The 20,965-nt window shown below is 43.7% G+C and overlaps 1 protein-coding gene across 1 annotated transcript in view; it reads right to left on the reverse strand.

Annotated features, from left to right (window-relative positions):
- Positions 1–879: 879 nt before the first annotated feature.
- PREX1 (phosphatidylinositol-3,4,5-trisphosphate-dependent Rac exchange factor 1) overlaps positions 880–20,965 on the reverse strand; it is a gene marked incomplete at its 5' end in the record, with an annotated part of 86,981 nt that continues 66,895 nt past the window's right edge. The window contains 19 exons of the mRNA XM_010145375.1: positions 880–922; positions 2,951–3,018; positions 3,567–3,669; positions 4,336–4,523; positions 5,217–5,283; positions 5,729–5,843; positions 6,480–6,623; positions 7,250–7,349; positions 8,354–8,571; positions 10,430–10,471; positions 11,156–11,284; positions 12,974–13,064; positions 13,688–13,770; positions 14,166–14,254; positions 16,558–16,764; positions 17,740–17,998; positions 19,026–19,236; positions 19,783–19,944; positions 20,721–20,908. Coding sequence (XP_010143677.1) covers positions 880–922; positions 2,951–3,018; positions 3,567–3,669; positions 4,336–4,523; positions 5,217–5,283; positions 5,729–5,843; positions 6,480–6,623; positions 7,250–7,349; positions 8,354–8,571; positions 10,430–10,471; positions 11,156–11,284; positions 12,974–13,064; positions 13,688–13,770; positions 14,166–14,254; positions 16,558–16,764; positions 17,740–17,998; positions 19,026–19,236; positions 19,783–19,944; positions 20,721–20,908 — 2,507 coding nt within the window. The remainder of the gene's footprint in view (positions 923–2,950; positions 3,019–3,566; positions 3,670–4,335; positions 4,524–5,216; positions 5,284–5,728; positions 5,844–6,479; positions 6,624–7,249; positions 7,350–8,353; positions 8,572–10,429; positions 10,472–11,155; positions 11,285–12,973; positions 13,065–13,687; positions 13,771–14,165; positions 14,255–16,557; positions 16,765–17,739; positions 17,999–19,025; positions 19,237–19,782; positions 19,945–20,720; positions 20,909–20,965) is intronic.

The raw sequence follows: 20,965 nt of genomic DNA on the forward strand, positions 1-20,965 counted from the left end.
TATTTAAATCTTGTATATATAACATGATCGAAAACACATATTTCACTCCACATAAATAAGTATACTTCTTCTGACCTGTTTTAAAAACTACATCTGTTCAAATAATCAGATTATAAGACTGTATTTTTCCTTTGTAAAGTTTCCTTTAAAACCCTTCGCTCCCAATCTCTCCTCTTCAATAGCACTGTATTAGTAAAGAGAGTTAATCAAAAACCTGAAAGCTACGGTAAGTAAACTGAAGTCATGTTAACGGGATTATGGAATGTATATTCTGCAGCATAGAGAGATCGGTTCTCACTGGGCTGAAGTGGAAAATGACTCCAGAAGAAATTCTTTATGTTCATGTGTGAATAAACCATGGATTGTGCTATTAGTTGTTCAAAAGTGCAGGTCAGTTCACAAAAAGGTGTGTTTGTGAAGCTACTGCTCGAGGACACTGACCAAAATTATGCTGGCAATTAAATGGATGCCAGATGCAGTACGGGGAGAGAGATCTGCGTCGTTCTGGATTTTCTTAACCAGTCCGTATCTTGAAGTCCACAACTTTGAGGTGGCAGCACAAACAAGTCATCAGTAAAACTCGGCTTTCTTCCAACAGAACTGTCACTTTTCCAGGCGTCTAGCAAATGGCAGAAGCATCTGTCTTAGCTCCGTGCTGTTTGCTTCCAGAATTTCTTCAAGGAGACAAAGTGACACAGGAATCCCTGCACACGCTGCAGGAGTTCAAAGGCAGATTCAGGGTGCCTGCAGGTTTGTCTCCTACTAAACCAGAGCACTCTCTCATGATTGAGCACCATGCGGTCAGTCAGCGGGGTCCTCAGGCAGGGCTGCTCGGAGCCGAATGCTTTAACGATGCTGCAGTGGAGGTGTCTCTCACTTCTACAAATCCCCATCTGTCGGTGGCTGGCACAACCTGTACAGTCTGTATGGCAGAGGAGAGAACAGCAGTCAGTATCGTAAGGATGGTATCAGAGTTACTGGCGCAGTATACGAGAGCCGGCTTCTCCTTCAGCCTTCTGCAAGCGGTAGAAGTAATCTGGTAGCAGGAATACCCCAGTTTTAATTCTAATGATTGCCATTTTAGAAGTGCCACTAGTGAGCTATTCGCTATTTACGAGCGTTGTTTAAACACCACTGGAGGCCTTGCTGCACTCCGGTTTAACCTTGGCCCAGTCAGGCCCCTCAAAGTCCCTTCTCTCTGTCTTCGGCTTTTAACCCAGCTCAGCATTTTTCCTGAGTAAGAGCTCACCCTTCATACAGTTTGAGATACCAAACAGATAAAAGAATGTATTTGCTTGCTGACGTGGTTGAACAAACTTTAAAATTGTTAATCATGTTTTTGGAGAGAATTTTTGAATCACAAGCTTAGCAAATTGACATCAGTGGTTGAACCAAAGCACATTGTAACTGTCATCTATGACTCCTTGTAGTGGCTTTTTATTGGCTTTTTCTACTTTGCATTTGAATAAAATCAAATCTTTTATAACTCCTCTTTCAAGACTGCTACTACAAACCTCAGTGCTAGGAAATTTAATCGTTAGGATTGTCATTAATTCAGCAGATCTCCTTTTACCTTTGCCCAGTTTTATTTCACATTATGGTGATGGAGCCCAGCAGGAACACATGTATTTGAGCTTTATTGCCCTGAAATAATCCAAATGAACAGTCCTGGAATTTATCACTTTGATTTAGAATGTACACAAAAGAAGAGAAATACCTCATCTTCTGATTTGTTTGTAAAGCTGTTTCTTTTTGAACACAGCATGCTGCTACGGTCATAAAAATGAAACCAAAGAACATGGAGCCATTAATGAGGCGAAATCACTGCACTGCTAAACCGCTGATGGGTGTGACACGGGGGACGTCGTACAGGAGCCAACACTGACGGTAACTTCATTCCTTTTTGAATTAGCAGTTACAGTCCAGCAGAAGGGTAAGGTTCTACATGTGAAATCTGGTGCTTTTTAAGGTCTGAGGAAGTAAACCAAGGCCAGACTGTGACAGTAAGCATCCTCACACTCTCTGAAGTTTAAAATAATTTCCTATAAACGTTTTGAGGAACAGATGGGGGGAAAAAAATAAAAGGATCTGAAGGTACAGCACAGACTTTACTAGATCTTTTCTGAGGCCAATTCCTGCGTGCCAGGACTGTTCTGTGTTCGTGTAAACAGTGCATTAATTAAGAGTAGAATCAGAAGCCTTTCTGATATCTGTACAGACTGACTCTATAGATACTGTCATCTGAAGCACTACGAATTGTTACTACCACGGTGGAAAAATGCTGTGTTACAGTTTACTAAAGAACAGTCTCTTCTCTTTCATACATGAAACTGGAAGAAGTTGGCCAGAAAGAGAGACTCTTCTTAAAGCTATTCTTACCCTGCAGAGAGACGATGAGCAGCTCTCGCTCCTCTTAGGTGCAGCAGGATGCACAAAAGCACCGTGCTTTTCAAAACCAAAACCATACATGACCCTGGCCACTGATCTTCCTCAGAGCTCCATTACTCTGTGGTTACTCCCACTCGAAGGGCTTGCTCTGAAACCTGCTCTGCCACCACTAAGCAGTCAAGCTCTTCAGTCTATGAATTATCTTTGCATATCTGCAGTTGCATTTCCCATTCAGGCATTTTCCTTTCTAAGCGTTCCACAGATGGCTGTCAATCCCTCGCTCTGCCAACCCACAGCAACAGTCCAAAAAAGACCCTTCTCTCTGGTCAGTTATGTTTTACTCAGAAAATGCAGAAACCTTGGAAGTTAATGATCTGAAAACTGTAAGCAGCAAAGCTGATTAATCTGTAGTGCACTTGGCTTAGTACTGAGAGAAAGGAGAACAGGAGGTTTTTTTTTTTCTTTTTTCCATTATTGCTGCTGAGATCTTTGGTTCTAACAGGAACTCCACAACTGATACAGAAACAAAACCAGCACTCAGACAAAATGCCTAATAACCTACCGAGGTGCACACTGTGGCATTTGGTCCATCACTTTCAGATTCTTGGCAGAGATTTCAACCCTTGGTCCCTGAGGAAACAGAGAATTTATGGTACTGACAGTATCGATAAAGCATCTGATCCTTAGGGGGAAATATTATAATGGGAATATGGTTTCTATTTGAGACTCCATTAACTACTTTTAGAAGATCTGGAATCCATTGGGTGGGTGCATTAGTCATCTGTGTTTACTTAAAAGATGGAATTAGTCCCAAAGCACTTTACAAGCACTGCTGTCTCTAGCACTAGGGAATTCCTACTATTTAACACCGTGACTGAGACTTGGGGGGGTTTTATATACAGAAATTGTACTGGAGAGTCTCTACTTTCTAACCACCAAGGCACACACTTTATCTAATGTACACCGAGGCGTACATCGTAATGGCTGTAATGGCTGTAGACGCACAAGTTGATTTGTGCCTGTCACGTCTATGTGTAGCTACTCAAACACGAACAGACGTTGGGCTAGATGGGTTTGTGGTGCACAAACAGCACCACACTGAAATAAGCTGGTGTTTGTACAATGATGTTACTGAAATGAAAGTGGTAGTGTGCAGCAGACACGCATCAGACACTTACTTGCTTCCGCATGATGTCTGTAGCCTGCATGATACACTTGGGCAAGAGTCCGTGACTTCGCGCCAGAATGGCTGCTTGCTCCAGGGACACACTCAGTGTACTTCTGAACACGGGAACAGGAGAGATTAAATCACAGGTCATGTTTTAAAAGGTTTAAGTAGGCATGTACAGGACTTACCTGTTGAGTATGACTGCTTATACTAACTTCAGGGTGTTTTACTTACAAAACTATAGAATGACCTCAGTCCTGCATCCCCAGTCTCATTACACCTGGACACCACAACTGTCTGAGTCTCCAGCATCATTGCTACAGGGCTGTGTTTCACTGCCCTTCTGCACTGATTCATATAAAGTTATTCACAAATGAATCTTTTTCAATGGTTTTGAGACGCTGGAGGAACAGTGGGCCGTTTAGAACCAATGCTTGCACTCACCAAGGTTCTAAAGCTATTTTTGAGCAACTTTTCCTACTTTTTCAGTGTGTGATTGAAGACAATATTGACTGAGTTATATTCAGTGAGACCACTCAATCAGTTGCATTGGTTGATGCACCGAAACATAAAAATGTTTAGGTGCCAATACTAATTATTAACAGAAGTATTAAAAATCACAGCCTAAAGGAAAGATGGCAGTAGATTTAGGTCCTTATTTTATTTCCTTACACGCTACCTTTCTATTGGTTTGAGCAGAATCAAATATATTGCTCAACTCTCTAGAAAGGACAGAAGTTCTCGTCGCACCAGTAACACGCAGGTTTCTCAAATCTCACCTCTGCATCCCCGTGCCGCACATTGTAATCTGACAGGCTCCGAGTCGGTAACAGAGCTCGGAGGAGATGGGTAGCAGGCCAGCGCCCCCTGAGTTACTGCTCGAATATCCTGACTGGGTTGGTTTTGTATTAATGAAAGACTTCATCAGCCTGCAAAGCTCGTCCATTGCATTAATGGGGCGAATAAGCTAAACAAAGCAATAAAAAAAAAGCATTCTTACACCTTCGAGTATAAAGACATTTAAAATTCTTTATCCTATATCTAAGCATAATAATCTACACAAGAGTGACTGCCACTCAGTAACAACCGTTCAGAAGATTATGAATTTCAGAAGTGGCACAATACAGTTGCTGAGGTTTTTTTTCAATTACAACACATCTCACACGTGGTTTACAAGCTATATTACAACTGCAAAGACAGTCTCTGATTTTGTCTTCTCTGCAGCAGGATTTACTGCCTCACAGTCACAATCAGACCGCCTGCCTTTAGGGGAGACGCTGGCCAGGACTATTTTCCCGTTGTTCCTTCTGGAACTTCAAACAAGGCAGAACTTGCCCATCGAACATTTGTTCATTTTCATGCGTCTGTGGAAGAGGAAAATGAATTCATTCTGCCCAGCATCAGATACCGTATTTAGTGGGGTAGACACGGTGAAATGGAGTTGTCTTAGTGCCTAAGTTAAGGCATTTATGTCTACACCAGTTCTGCACATTTTCTTCTAAACAAAAAATTCAGATCACTTCTTTAGGTAGGAAACATCTAGATGATGTTTGGGTCTGTACAGGTCTGCCATATGGGTACACCCCGACTGGGATGCGGAGATGTAGAAACAATACTTCTGTGAGAGAATTTATTGTAGAAATAAGCACAGTAACAATACCTGGTCAATCTTCACGGCAGTAGCATTGGAATCAGTGGGCAAGTTTGACCTCTCTAGGTAAAATGTCCTGTAAAAAGGCCAGCAGCATCAGTTGGTGGGTCTCTTTTCAAGCATGTCTATGTACACTGTCTTCTATGAAGCATCTGAGATGGCTATGCTAAAAACCTTCACGATCTGCTCTTCTTATTGACCCAATCGGAATGCAGTTAACTTACAGAGTCTGTACTAAAATATTCCAGATCCAACCCCTCCCCCCACTTTTTTAAAATATAATTTTTAGTCTGCATAACATTCTGAGGTTATATTAGATGGGAATTTCATCCTGTACAGTGCAATACTTCAGAACAAGCTTAACTACAGGAAGAAAATCAAGTTTCCCACACAATGAGGACCTCCAAAAATCATAGTTGTAAAAAGAAATCATCAGGAGCAGAATCTTTTTCATTAGATTTTAGGGCCTTGTCAAGGAGCATCTTTTCAGTCTCTGAGAGAAAGGGAGAAGCATGAAATACCTGAGTTTACGGTAGTATTGCTGCACTTTTTCAAGTGAAATACCGTTGATTTGCTGTGGCAGTTCTTCTAGAGATGAGCCAGCTGGCTGTGACTGCCCCTCCGGGCTCTCCAGAGCTGAAGAAGAAAACATTTTACTAAACCTATGTGCTTAGTTTTCTTTTTATCCATTTACTTATTTATACCATGTCACTGCTCAGCAAATGACTGCTGGATCATGTCAAGGCTGATTCTGTTACCACATAAATTAAATGGATTTCCCAGTATGGGAATATGGTGGCGGCATCATAAAGCACAGAAAGCAGCTCTAGCTAACAGCGACGACTCCCCATTAATATCGCCTCAAAGGAAATTCCCTGTGTTGTATTTTGGTGTCAATATTTGCTTACTAAGTCACTTTCCAGCCCAGAGATTCTGTCATGGTGTATGCTTTTAAAAGAACACCTCTCTAGTCTGGGAGCATCTCCTGATACTGTACTCATCAGATCGTCCGTGTAGTCTGATATAATGTCTCTATGGCCTTTACAGGAAGGCATCAAAGTGCCCCAAACAGGCATATCTTCTTCTCACGACTGTGTCTTACTCTAAAATCTAGCACTCCCCAGGTCTTCCTAGAATGGAAAACATTTGCTGCCTAGCTATGGCTGTAGCTGTCAGCTGCATGACGTTAACAGCTTCATGGTCACTCTTTATTTTGACTCTCTCAACATCACCAGTTAGCTTATTTTTCTAATGAAAGCTTTTAATAAACACCTTTTGTAAAGAGCACTGTGTGCAGTTTCAAGCTTCCCCCATTCTGAAACCGAGAAGGCAGTTTGGAGAAGTAGTAGCTGTCAAGATAAAAGATAACCTTCAAGGCCTGACGACTTCCTTCGATGTGGTAGAAGACATGAGTATCTGGAGAAATAAAGATAAAACACTTGCTGCTTTACCACAGCAGGAGAACGTGAAACCATCGCTATCTGAGTTTGTTAAGATTATCTAATGACATTTTAGAGCTCCACCATCAGATGAACAAGGGAGACCCTTCACTGAGAGAACGCAGGCTCTGAAATATTGTGCCTCAAGAGATACACAGTTAGATACATCAGCTAGTACAATGTTTGATGATAATACAATAAACATGGTTAATAATTCAAATCCCATCTTGTTTCGTGGCATCATAGTCAGTGAACACGGAGAGAGATCTGGCAGGGTGGGACCCAGGACCCAGAAGAGCTGAGAGGGACAGGCCCTCTACCTCAGGTAACGCGGTGAATTACAACCACCTGTCAGGCACTGCTCCTCAGCTGCGTGATTGCACAGGTAAGGAGTGCTGGCACAGACCACAGCCACAAATCACAGCACGTGCCACCAGCATCTTGCGATGCCAGCCCTGCTTTTTATTCTGGGTGTTTGCAGGGGAAGCTTTGGAGAAGCTGCTCAATGCTCTCCAGGTCGGACGTGGTCTGTTAGATTTATAATCAGGGGGATACTAAAACAAACAAGAAAGAAAGAGCTTCAAAGAAACAGAGAATACGCACTTGCCACAAGACTTTCATCCAGCTGCTTGAAATAGAAGGCAACTTTGTCCAGTTCCGTCAGAGTGACCTGGATGTCTTCCAGCATGGTACGTTCCTCCTTCTGTAGAGCCAAGGAAGGGATAGAAATAGGTTATAATCTGCCAGAAAGAGCTCAGTGGCAGGAAGGAACTCTATCGCAGCCAGGTGATTCCTAATGGCTTTTACAAATTTCCCTGCCCTTTGCTTTGATGTCATTTGGTGTTAGCTACAGAGCGTAGAGAGGCTTAAGGACTAAGTTTGAAGGGATGTCGTTCTCCAACCTTTATACACACAAATGTGAAGAACATCCTATTGGTTACTGTGCAATCAATGTCCATCCATTCCATGCACAGTAACTAAATGGTAGGTAGATACGCACAGACTTTGGATTGTGTTAAAAAAAAACCCCAACCAACTAATCAATCACCCCACGCTCAATCTACACTGTTTACTAAGTCCAAAAAGCCTCACTTCTCTATAGTGTCAGAGCTGCTTGTCTCTTTTTATGCTCCTTTTTCTTAACATTTTTGTAGTTACAGTAGCTTATCTACTGTAGCTGTGGCTTATCTGTTCATTAGGTGCAGATGAACGATGCAAGACCAGCTCCTCTCCTCCTTGGATGTGGTGCCTCAAACACCAGCACCAGGAAGTGAGAGCGAGTGTGAGTGCAGTCTATTCTATCAAAGTATGCAACTTTTTGTATGAACAAAAGCTGAGATTTTCACGTGTGAACTCGAAATACTCAGAAGGATCTCACCGCTGTGTTGAAATGTGTATTCTCACCAGGAGATGGCAGGACACACACGTGCCACCAACCGCTGAGCAGAAGAACCTCCCTGAAGGCAGCAACTAGAAGGCAGACAGTATTGCTAGTGTTCTAGTGTGACAGTGGGTCCGGGATTTGTGAGGAGAGGCGAATGATGGGATATGGAACATTGGCACATTGTCGGCAGCGGGAATCTCCAGAAGCTGCTGCAGTGAGAGTCTAAACGTGCTGCTACAGTGACGGGCTCTGCCTGTGCTGCGGGTGGCAGAGCAGCACACAGGCGAGAGCAGACCCAAGGGTGCCACAACTCTTCATCTTACCACAGCAGGGGAGAGAAGAGACTGGTAGTTGAGTAAAACACCAGTGGCTGCTATCTGTTCCAGCCATTTTCTGCTGGCGTCTCTGCTGCTCTCTTCGTACTCCCCGTTGTTGTTGTATCGATAGTTGAGAGCAGCCAGTAACTGCTCTGAAAAGGTGCAAATAGCAGCCACGAGAGACTGACAGAAGATGGAATCGCGTCTCAGCTGCAGCTCAGTATCTGCCAGAGAAGGGAAGAGAAGCACAAAGGAGCCATGAATACACTTGTCTGTAATCTCACTGCCAGAGAGGCAGTTTGTGTGTGCGTGCATGACACCTGGCTTCTGCTGTAGCCTTGCACAGACTTAACAGGAAAAAAAACAACCCTCTTTTTTTTTTTTCCCTGTATAACCTGGCCATACAGATAAAGGCAGCATAGTTAGAGTACGTGCAGCTTTGAAAATTTTCTAGTCCACTTGACTAGTACTACCTCTGCCATCTGCAGGCTCCTTCTTCTGACTGGGAAGAGCTGTAACTCCTTAGTGCCGTATCCGGACTGATTCCCTTCTTTTTGTGTTTACAGAGGCAAGAGAATTCTTGAAAGAAGGTCTCTGCCATTACTTCTCTCCTGGGCTATTAGCGATTCATCTTCCCCATCCATCTGTATTTTCTGGGCTTCCCATATGCTTAATGCATTAACCGTGCCTGCCCATACGGCACCAACTGGTTTACGTTTCCTGGGAGAATTTCCCGTGTTAACGCTGCTTCCAGTCCGCCTGCCAGGCGGCCACATGCTGGTCAAATCAAATGCATCACACTTAAGGGGATTGCAGGCCAAAGAGGCACATGAATAAGTGAAGAGCTACTTCCCAGGCTCCTTCCCCTGCTCCTCCAGCAGGCAGTGGGCAGAGCAGTCTCTTGTTGGCAAGGCAGCTCCCCCCAGAAAGAAGCTGAAGACATCACCCAGAGGCTTTGAAGAGCTGGATTACTTTTATACAGCACCAAGCACAATAGACCAACCAATACACTCCAGGCCATATTCTCAACTTCAGGGCAACCGATCCTTCTAGCAGTACAGCTCTGCGCTGCTGGAAGCAAAGCAAAAAGAGCTGAAGACTGTCCTCAAGTCAGGGAATCCCTGGTGCCACACAGCTGCCAGAGCCAGTTCGGTGCCATCTGCTGCTCCATTGTTTCCAGGGGATGGTCATGGAAATGCTGCAGGAGATGGGGCACAGGCAGAGGCTTTGGGAGTCACTTTATCTGCTATTAGTAAAAACAGCCTTTATGGGCACTAGACTGATGCTGCAGGCTGGTCTGGACCAACTCATGGACCAGCCCTGGCAGGAGCTGAGAGGTAACTTAGAGCCATACAAATCTCTCTTTTTCATTCAATGAAGACTTGAGACTCAAGGCTGCCACAGTGAAATAACAGCAGCCTGTTCCAGTTATTTATTACCTCATTTTCAAACAAAAGTGGGTGTTTCAATTACAAAAAGACTGCAGCATTCACTGCTGGAAAAGGCCCCTCCCTTGATCCGCGAGCACAAAGTTTTGTGCGTGGTCACAGCTGATGTCCACGGTGTACTCAGCTGCTGCTGCCTGCCCATTTAGATTCCAGTCCGCTCCTGGCTAGCCTTTCAGTACACTCAATCCTAACTAACTCCTAACACTTCCCTGCTCTGTCTGGAAAGAAGACAGAGTCCATGGGCTCACAGAAAGTTGTGCAATAGGCCTCATTTTTGCTGCATGTTCTCACCACAGCAGGAAACAGCAAAGGCCATCTGGGAAGGACGATTGTACAAAGGAAAAAATGAAGACAGTAAAAAGAAAAATAGTGCTTGTGAAACGTCGGGGACAGCCAGGTAACACCAGCAGCCCACAGTGAATTGAAATAATGCAAACTGCAGAACAGATGTCAGGTGTCTGGAGAGGTTGCCCTAGATGCAGAGCGGAAGAAATGTTTGCATAAAGTGCCAGGGAAAAACCTAAATGTTAAGGAAAACCAGAACATTCTGATGTCTGTATATGCCTGCACATCAAACTGCGTTAGGGACGTCTCTGTATACGTGCTTGTTTTGCAACAGATCAAACCCCCTTACCTGTGCACTTTAACAAGGCCAGAAGCAGCTGATTCTTCCCATCTAGAAGAGTGGAGAAAAGGAATGCTCTAGTCAACATGATGCCGAGGGAGATTTGATCGCATTAGGTTAACAGCCTCCTCATCCCCTACAAGCCCTGGCCCCTGCGTGGCCAGTTCCATTTACTCTAGTAGTCCTTACTTGCACAGACATGTTAACGACTGGAAAAGAAACAAGGTGTAAATCAAAGAATTTTACAGGCTAAATGCTCTGTTAGCTACTATGAAATGAAGTGCACAGGTGGACAAACACCTAAAGCGGTGGTTTCTGTCCAGTGCCTTGCACTGGCCTGTAAGCATCAGATTTAGCTCCTGCTGCTGTTCAACAGGCTGCAACGGTTTAGGATGTTGTAGTATCTATCTGATCAGCATTTGCTTTTGTTCTGGAATATCCCAAGCATCTCTCCATTTGCTAGAAGGGTTAAAAAAAGCACCAGGAACAGGTCAGGCTGCTGCCATTCTGGCTGAACGGGCTGATGAAATCAAATGAGAGTTCTTTGGAATTACTGCCCAGGCGAGATTTTACCAGAGAGCACTGGGACTGTGCACACACCAACCGGTTTTACCTGTTCTTCTCTGCAGCCAGTGCAGCCTTATTATAAATTGAGTTAATTTTAACTGCTACACTTGATTAGATCAAGATCTTTCCTCCCTGAAGCCAATAACAAACTCCTCCTTGTTTACAGACCTTCCACATATTTTTGTATGATTTCAACAAGGTTCTTGATGCGCAATGGAAGGTTCCACGGATCTTCTTGAATGCTGGCTTGGATATTATTCCGGCATCTAACTGTTGTTTCTTCCTTCTGTTTAAATTCTAGAGAAAATACCGCTTGTTAGTCATTAAGTACGTGCTGCATAGGTGAGAGAGGCTTATGAGTTGTAATGTGTATACAGATGAAAGCAGAGATACAGTACCAATAGCAACAACCGTGAGCAAAAAATGTTCTTACAGAGAGCCAACACAGAAAGAAAAAAGACTAATCCAATAATCTCACCATCAGTCGTCTCCTAGCATTGTTTTCAATGGCCTGGAAGTTACGTACACGGGTGACACGCACAGCGAAGGGAGCGCTGCACTACTCGCAAAGAACGAAATTCCTGTCTGTTTTCTCTGCCTTCAGAGATGTGCAGGCAGCTCTACTGGGTAGATCTGGAGTCTCTGGCTGTGCAGAATCAGAGCAACGTTTGGGCTGCAGCTGACGCATCCCATAATACTGATGCGATGTTGTGAAATATTCTGGGTTTTTTTCACCTCATGGAAGCTAATTATTTAATTACAGAGTAGAAGATTTATTCTCCATGACTGTGCCAAATATCCTGTTGCTGGTGATAAAATGCACAAGCAGACAGAGAAACACGGAAAAACTGTGCCAAGTAACCGCTCTGGATCAGACCCGGGACAGTGTTCGGAGTGCCATCCCCCTCCGAAAGGCGTCTGTGGGGCCATTAAACAGACACTTTGGGCCAGGATTACAGGGCTTGGCTGTGCCTCAGTGTGATGAATGTGCGATCTTCAGTTAACTGAAAGACTCTCTCAGTGTAATTAATCTACTTTTAATAAATAAGACTCTGTTTAAGCAAAATAAAATAAAAGGAAGTGAACACAGGGTGTCTGTTATTTCTTCCCTTCATTCAAACGGTGCATGGAAAGACTAACAGATATTCTACATAAGCGTGAATGTGTTTGCGGAGATGAGTTAATGTAACAGAACTTCATAGGAGTTATTTCGGGAGTCAGGAAAAAAAAGCAGAAAGCCCTCTTCTCGAGTTTGCCACTCAAAAATAGAGCTTGTCAAAGGCTGGAGCAGGGCCGGGCGTGCCGGCAGCACCTGAAGTATGGTAGGAATAGTAGGAAACATTTCAGATTTCAAGTGGGAAAGGAAATGCTGCAAATGTTCAGAAAATAAAGTCATGTGTATTTCAGTGAGAGAAGAAACCACATCCTGGGCCCCAAAACCATTAAGACCAAAGTCTCGTCATGCTCCCTGAGGAAAGGGAAACACAGTACCATTTGTTTGCTCTCTATGGGAATCAGTTTTCAAAATAAGTAAGTGTCATGTGAGGATGAGTTTACTCTGGCAATTATCCAGCTGAAGAAAAGCAGAGTCGGTTATTAAGCAAACTTGGGCAGAACCTTTTTGTGCCTCAGATCTACAGTCGTCAGTCAGTCCCTCATCAGCTTATCAGAGTTCATTTATCTTGTATCTGGCCTATCTCCACCTTTTGAGTTACACATCTGTGTTCACATCAAAGGGTAGACGTGGAGACTTGTGAAAGAGCAGTGAGGATTCAGCAGCAAGTAACAGCAGAGCGTTGTGCGTGTTTCAGAAGGAATTAATGTGGAAATGACCTTTCAAGGATGCAAAATGTCACTGGTCAGACACGGTACCTGCCACTGCTGCCTGGCTGGGTCGCCTGCACAGTGAAAGCTCTGTGGCCATCCAGCCATGCACATGCATGTTAACGTCCTAACAAATCACGATTAAACGCAATCAACCTTTACCTTGCAAACTGTGGTCCATTGGAAAGTGCTTGGTTTCTTCAAAGGCCTTAGTTATTACTGGGCCTTTTAGAAGTGCATTGATTGCATCAACCTACAATTGGAATGTTTTCATCAGTGTCGGTAAGATTTGCAAAAGAAAGAAAATCTGAACAGAACTCTTGCATTTTCCCATGAAAGCCATTATGCTCCTTGTATTCTGGGATGGTTTTTCATTGAAAATAGCATGCAGACTGCCTAACCAGGAACTGGCCTCAAGAGCCTCACGCTCTGCACAGCAATGCCCTACGTGCTGAGGAGATGATAGGTAGAAGATAACACAACACTCTGGTGCTGTCCATCGATAAAGCTGTCTGTTGACTAAACTTGTGAGGACTCTCCTGAGGCCTGTAAATGCGATCCATCTAGATCATACAAGCGATTTGAATTTTGTTCACCTTTTCCTTTTATTCACGAGCTTCTTTCCCCTTAGTCTAATGCCTGAGATAAGGCATTAGGTCAACCTTGCTTAAATCACACAAGGCAACTTGCACGTTGACAAAACGGATTCCTCAAACTCTCCTATAATAAATACATTTGCTTATACTGTACCCCAGAATCTTGATAGTTTCCCTTCCCTCAAAATATAATTACTGTATCCAACTTGATATTTCCATTTTCTTGTGTTGACATTGGTAAAGAGAAACTAATTTTGTGTGAGAGTAATGCTTTGCATACCTGGTTAAAAAGATGTTCCAGACAGCCGTGAAGTTTGTCTTGTTTGTCTAAAGGAATCCTCATATCATTGGGAAGCTCATCTCCTAATACAGGAAAGACAAAAAGCTTTTAACTGTCTTACAAATGTTATCTGTGATGAGGCCACAGATTACACAGGCACATCTTCACACTGCTTTGGGTGAAGAAAGATTGCTGCTTTATCTCCAATTCATAGATTGTTGTATACATGATTTTTCATATAACACAAATATGCAGTAACTAAAGAAGCGTATCCCTGCCCAGCACCTCGACCGTATTCCAAATATACTGTGGTTCGTTAGAAAAAGAACAAATCTCTATCTTTATGTTCTTGTGATTAATTTTGAAGAAACCACATTTACAACTTCAACAGGCAAGTACTTATAATCAGCAAAGACTTATCAGCCCTGCTAAGGCGCCTGGTAAGAGAAGTATCTGTGTTCCCTCTGCACACACTCACCTGACCCCATCTCATCGCTGCCCAAGTACGAGCTATTACTCCGTACGCTGGTGTATGACAACACCGAGTCCCGGTTACTGTTGCATTCACTAGGAAGAAAAGCACAGAAGGTGACTGAACAAAGCTGTCCTAACGCTCCGTCTCCGAGACACCACCATTCTGGTTTTATTAACACCACAAGCCCCAAAACTAACTAACTGTTAGGCATATACAGAAGAAAGAACTAACTCCCTGCAGAACAGCCATTCGGCAGGGCCTCTGGGCTGGCACCGTACCCGGATGTCTTCCTCATCTGTGCTGACCACTCAATGCTGAACACATCACCTGGATCCTGTAACTAATGAAAACGGACCTCCCACCACGGACCTCATCTGGGCCGCATCGTTAAACACGCTCTAGGAGCGCCGAGTAGGGGAGAAAGAACTAAAGCCTGTGAGATGGAATCTCCACTAAACTCTGCATTTGTTACCAGTTCTCAGAATATTACAGCATCCAGCTCCAGCACACAGCGACACTGCAGCAGCACAGCTCTTGGAGATGGCAGAGGAAACAAGGAATCTGTATCACTGGGGAATCTGGCACTGCGATTCTAAACCACCTCAGGAAGCAGGAGTCACTACAGCCAGCTGGAAAACTCTAGTCTGAACCTCTCTGTTTAGAGTTCACGTTACACTAACTATAACTTAACTTAATAAAAGTAACCAAGAAGGCCGTGGATCTCGGTCTGGCCCCCTCCAGTCAAGTGACACAGTGCTCTTAACGATACAAGCCCAAAACAAAGCCTACGAAATTCCCCATATTGTCTCTTCCTCTGTTTCTATTTTAGACTGAGATGAGAGAAAAACGTAAGAGCAATTGAAAGAACTGTAATCAGGGATCTCACCTGTCCTTTGCTAAACCTACTATCACAGAAATCTATTTTTTCTGAAGAAGATTAATACTTACAGCAACTACTGCGCAGTGCAAACCCTTATGAAAGTTGAATTACACCTCCAGAAGAAAGCAGCTTGGCTAATGCTAACCAGATATTTCCTTACCTGTAATTTGCTCATTTTTGTAGCTCCTCAGGAGTTTTTCAGATCAAAAACCATCAAAATACATTTTATTCCCCCTTGAGTAATTATTATCTGTAATATATGATTAATTCTCTGCCTCTCTCTCAAAAATAAGACAAAAATAATCTTTCTGATCTTCATTCCTGTGTAGAATTAAGGAACAAGTGACAGACCCACAGAGAGTGTGGTTGATGTCACTTTGTTACCCAGGATGGATTAACCTCAATTACAGAAACCATTTAAACGAAGCTGTGTCCATAAATGGGATCCCCGTTAACAATGAAGGAAACGCAGCACATTTCAACAAAAAAGGTGCACAGCACACGTGTGGATTTAAACCTAGCACAAAAGAATAGGTGCCACAGATCTCAACACTGTAAATGCTGGTTCTGTTTCTTTACTGACTTCGTATTTGCTGCCCTTAGAGATGTTCAATATTCAACAGGACAAGGCCCTCAGCAACCAACAGTCCAGAGACCCCTTCTGAGCAAACTGTTCCGATTCGGTCATTCTGCAGTCCTGCACGAATGTGATGTGTCACTACTGTACTAGTACAAAGCCAACAGCCAGGCAAGAACCAGGCCGTGGTGCGGACGTTTCAGACGCATCCTTTATTCGGGTTACTGCAGTCCTCCCAGCTCACCGTGACGTGTCCTCACTCCTTCACGCAGACAAAGTCCTATGGCCTTACTACACATGTCAGTATGGCTTATTAAGGATGTAAAATTAGTGGCCAAACATTACTGCAACTTGTTATTCCATTTCTTCTGAAGCTGAATTTCCAAATGTTTCCTCCCAAGACAGAGAGATTTGGACTGTCTGAGATTTCCTTCAGTAGCAAACCAAGATTTTGAGACACCTGAATAAACATTTGCATTTGTGGTTTCAAAGGTCCATTAAAAAATAAAGAACCCCATGTCCATTTCTGTTTCTCAGTGTCTTAGACTTCTGGGGAAATTGTTTGCAGAACTGAGTGGAAACATCCCCTTGTAACAGTGGTTACTGTAACACCAAGCAGTCTGCAGACGCTGCTGAGCTGCTGTTGTTTCCAGCTATGTGATATAGAAAGGGAGAGTCACACTAGACCTACTTATTGAATTTCTCTCAACTTTCTAGAAGCATTAGGATTTTGGCATTGCTATGAGGGAAGGTTTTTGGCTGTGTATGTCTCCATGGTAATAGATGTAGTGAAGTAACCGTAGCCAGTGAATACTTTCCTAAGTGCATGTGGAATAATTGACTGCCTGGAAAATAACCTGCTTGTTGAATCCACACCTGGATTAGCACTTCAAAACATTGTATTAGTAAGGAAAAAGTGGCACCATCTCCAGACTAACCTGTAGGAGTCTCTGAAACTCATTGTATCATGTCCAGAGTCTTCCTGGTCCTCCTCCGAAACTTTGAAGCAGACCTTCTTGATTCCCCCATGCTCAGCTTTGTCAGGATCGCTCTCTTCTGTTCCCAGGGAAGGTGGAGATGTCTCCTCAGTGGATGGTGGCTCACAGGCACCACCTTCTGTAGGTTCTGTTATGGTGGACAGAAGTCTGCAAAAGTAGAACATAAAGCTCTCAGGGACCTGTGGATAATCTCACAAATGAGGTGTAATGACACTTCAATCAGTTCAGCTACGTGAAACCGAAAGCAACCTCACCAACACTTCACACGGACTACAAGCTCTGAAAGGGGCTCACTGAAATCCATGAATCTCAGTTCACAAAAGATCCGGTTCCCACAGGCACCTCCGGAAGGTACAGCTTCATCACTCTAACCGCTGGCCTGGATTTAATTTGCCCAAGTCCTCACTTCCTCCTCTGGGGCACCTTGCTGGCTCTACCCAGCAGCTACTGCCCTTTCTTCGGTGTATTTGAGCCACCGCTCCACATGCTTTCCCGTCAGTTGAAGTTTTGGTGCATGATGGGCTGTTCTTCGTTACTGGGATTCCTGAGAGTGGCTGCGAGCAGCTTAGGGCATCTTCTGGCTTCTTCCCACACACATCACCCCTGCAGTCCCTGCCACCCAAACACCTGCCAGTTACGCACAATACACAGCCAGACTAGTCAAATCCTTCACTGCCACTACTAAGAGACCCATGACGAGAGAAATACAGGAAGAGGAAACAAAACCATTGGTGCCATAGAGAAAGCTGCCTGAAATCACAAGTTTTGCTTAGTCTGCCTTATGACAGACAAAACCTCAAGGGTAGGGGCTATGTTGATATGGAATTCCAAAACTGCTGTTGGCACCAACAGACTCTTACACTGGAACAGAGAGCCAGCAGAACAGTGGCTGCTGAATTCAAGTAGACTTTTAGGAGTGAAGGACAATCATCTATAGCTCGGTGGATCTGCACAGGAGCAGGTTTGACGCAACCAGAAAGGAGCTGTAATGCAACTGCATGTGTGAATCAGCGAGTGTAAGAGTGTGACGGTTGGGGACAACGGGCGCAATGTGTTTTCTGAGGCTAATGCCTCATTTTGTCAGCATTGCTCTCTGCAGCGCGTACAGGAATCTCTACTCACTTATTGATCTGAATGACGTATTGCTTCATCTCCTTCACTGCAACGTCAAGTTTGTTGAAAAGGTGCAAGTATGAGTCCTGGATCTCCCGATCTTCCTGTTTCAGCAGAAAACTGAGTCCCCTTTCTTCCTGCATTGTTCCTCCATTCTGCTGGCCAAAGCTACCGTCGAGATCTCCATCTTCTGGGGTCAGACATCTCCAGGATGGTGCAGCCATAGTGGTGATGCAGTGTTGAGTATATGAGACAGGATTTAAGGTACCTACTAAATATCGAAGGGTCTAGTTAGTACGGCTCTCATGACTTTCCCCACTCCATCCCCAAAATCATAGCTGGATATGTGGGATTTTAAGAGGAAAAAAATAAAATTTCACAGCATTATTTTCTATAATTACATTCTATGACAAATACATTCTTAAAAAAAAAAAAGTCTTTTTTTTTCTGGCAGCCAGCTAGATGTTTAGAATTTACTGCAGTCCAGAAACAGGTTAAATTATGGAAGTAAAGACTGCAACTGTTCACGCAGACACTCATACGGACAACAAGGATAGTATCGAAAAGCATCTGCTGAAATGTTAATGAGTTTGGGTTCTCAGGAGCTGCTCTGTGTTATTATTGCAGCTTTACAAATGTTTACACACACACGCCCCCACGCACAAACATGTACGTGTGTGTATATATATATAAAGAAACAGGATTATGTCCTTACAGAAGATAAATAAAATTCCTTTTCATTTAAAAATGCTGCCAGTTTTGGTACTTTGCTAACCACCTTAGCTCGCATTAAAAATACTAAGGCATTTTAATATCTTCAGGCAAGCAGGGCTTCTTTATCGACCTCTTTGAGTAGCTGATGCCATTCTTCGGAAGACTGGTTAGGCTACGCTTCCCTGTGTCCTCCACACATTCCTGCACTCTGGCCTTCACAAGACAATGCATCAGAAGCATATCAAGCGAGATCATGATGAAGAAATGTTGGAAATATTAAATATATCAATATCAAATAATATATAAATATTAAATAATCAGGTTGTAGGACAAATGCTGTGTAGCTGCTACAAGAAAATAGATCCCCTTGACAGAGCAGAGACTTTGAGCTCCAATGCATGGAATTCATCTACTAATGACAAGAGAAGAGCACTACAATCTGATCGACTCTGATTTTAAGTAGGAAAAAAGGGTACTGGCAAGACTGTGTTTCTTTGGAACTTATTTTGACCTTGCTGAGCAGTGGAAAGACACAACTTTTTAAGCAGACAAAATCAGTGTGATTTGAAGATAATTATCACCTTGTTCTGGATCAAGACCAATAATAGAGGGTTTCCGTCCAATGCGAATGCTGAACGACCTCCCTGCTGAGGTAGTGTTTTTGGGGTACGATACCTCCATGAGGTTAATGTGGCAGTTGGTGGGGCAGAAATCCATGCTGTTGAGGAAATGTGGGTCCGTGACGGCTTGTTTGAAGGCTGGGCTCACCTTTGTTTTCAGTTCATCTGCAAACTGGGAGAAATAAAGCAAGCGTGTGCTAGTTGACTTGCAAAAAACTATGATGCAATACAGACAATCCTTCTTTCTTCCTGCCTCCTACTCCAGAATCACATGATTTCTGCTGCAGCTGGAATAACACATTAAAAAAACAAAGCTCATAAAATAACAACTGAAAGTGACCAGCTACACCTTCTAGGACTCTTTTCAAACAGCTCAGGTAACTGCACAAAACCCCATGTGGTTTGTTCAGACTACGATGCGCTGTACCTGTGTCCACGTTCGGTCAGACACTGATCATTCTGCTGTCATATTTACTAACTGGTATGGTAGAAATCAACCTGCACTTATGTTACAACCCACAGCCCTGACAAGCTGAAAGGAGTGACTTACAGATAATGTCTTTTTTCCTCAAAACTTGCAGTTTCAATAACTTGCAGGGCTGTTTTCGTGCCTCTGCGTCCCCTACCTCTACAGCAGTTTGGATTCATTAATAAAGAACACCAAGATCCAGCTCTCACAATGAAATACCATCTAGAGACTTCACCAGTAGTGTGGTACCTCTTGGTAGTTTGTGATTCTTCTGCTAATGCTTTCCAGCTTAGTGTCACAGATTTGCCGGAATTCATACTGGGGCATGGTGGCCACAGCACTGCTCAGGGATATAAGTCTTCTGCAATTCCTTACAAAGTGATTGTCCTCTGCAGCAAAGGCCTCTAAAATCTAAACAAAACAAAACGACGGTGATATCAGTGATATGAGGCTTGACGGTGAGGGAAAATACAGCTTTTTTCCACTGAGTAAATGGCAAAGCCCCCATGCCGTCATGGATGAATAAAGCTGCCTCAGAACAAGCTGCCTTTATTGCTACCCGAGAACCACTATCATGCCTAACCCCCGGAGTCAGAGAAGACTCCTCAAAAATTTTGATAATAATTGAAGTGGGTCAGAATATCCACTGTGCCCTGTTGAAGCTACCTGCTCTGGCATGCTTTCACAGGACATAACAATAATGTTACCTGCATGTGACAGAAACAGTTACTGTTAGCTCATTATTGTCACAGACGACCAGCTAAGCACGCTGCTGCTTTCCAATAGCAGCAGCTCTGCTCAACCCCTTCAAGTGGCCCGTCCAGCCCATTGGATGGGAAAAAGCTGCTTGATTTTCTTCCAAGGTAAAGCAAATTCTTGCCTGAAAAGACTAATCTTAGTATCAGCAAAGAGTATGTCACCAGACAGATAAAAGCGAGAATTCCACAGCTGAGGGCTCTTCTCCCTCTACCTCAACAGCTGAAATCCTGGGAGCATTTGCTGCCTTGCTCGTACCAAACGAGCTATTAGAACCTGGCGCATTCTCATGAAGAGAACTCCAGGCAGGGTTGAGAAGATCATGTGCTACCTCATCCAGATTGCCAATCCAAGCCACCAGAGGAACGTCCGTGTTACTTGCTTCCCTGTTCTGTTTAGCAGTGAAGGTGGCCATGTACGGTTTCCGGTACCTTTGCGGTGAGATTGAAGCAACCTTTTGGTTCCACAATTTTCTCCAGGACAAAGGACTTGATTCCTGCGCTGCTGACATATTCATACACCACCCCGTGCTCCAGGTGGGTGTTATCCACAGTCAGGCTAACGAGAGGTGTTTCTTCACCAGTGACCAGTGGAGGGCTGATGGTCTGTGGTGTCTGGGCTGGAACCAAAATCAGTCATTAGAGGTGTCTGGCAGCACACGTGAATACAGGCATGT

This window comes from Buceros rhinoceros, unplaced genomic scaffold (genome assembly GCF_000710305.1).
Source record: "Buceros rhinoceros silvestris isolate BGI_N320 unplaced genomic scaffold, ASM71030v1 scaffold10781, whole genome shotgun sequence".
Lineage (NCBI taxonomy): Eukaryota > Metazoa > Chordata > Aves > Bucerotiformes > Bucerotidae > Buceros > Buceros rhinoceros.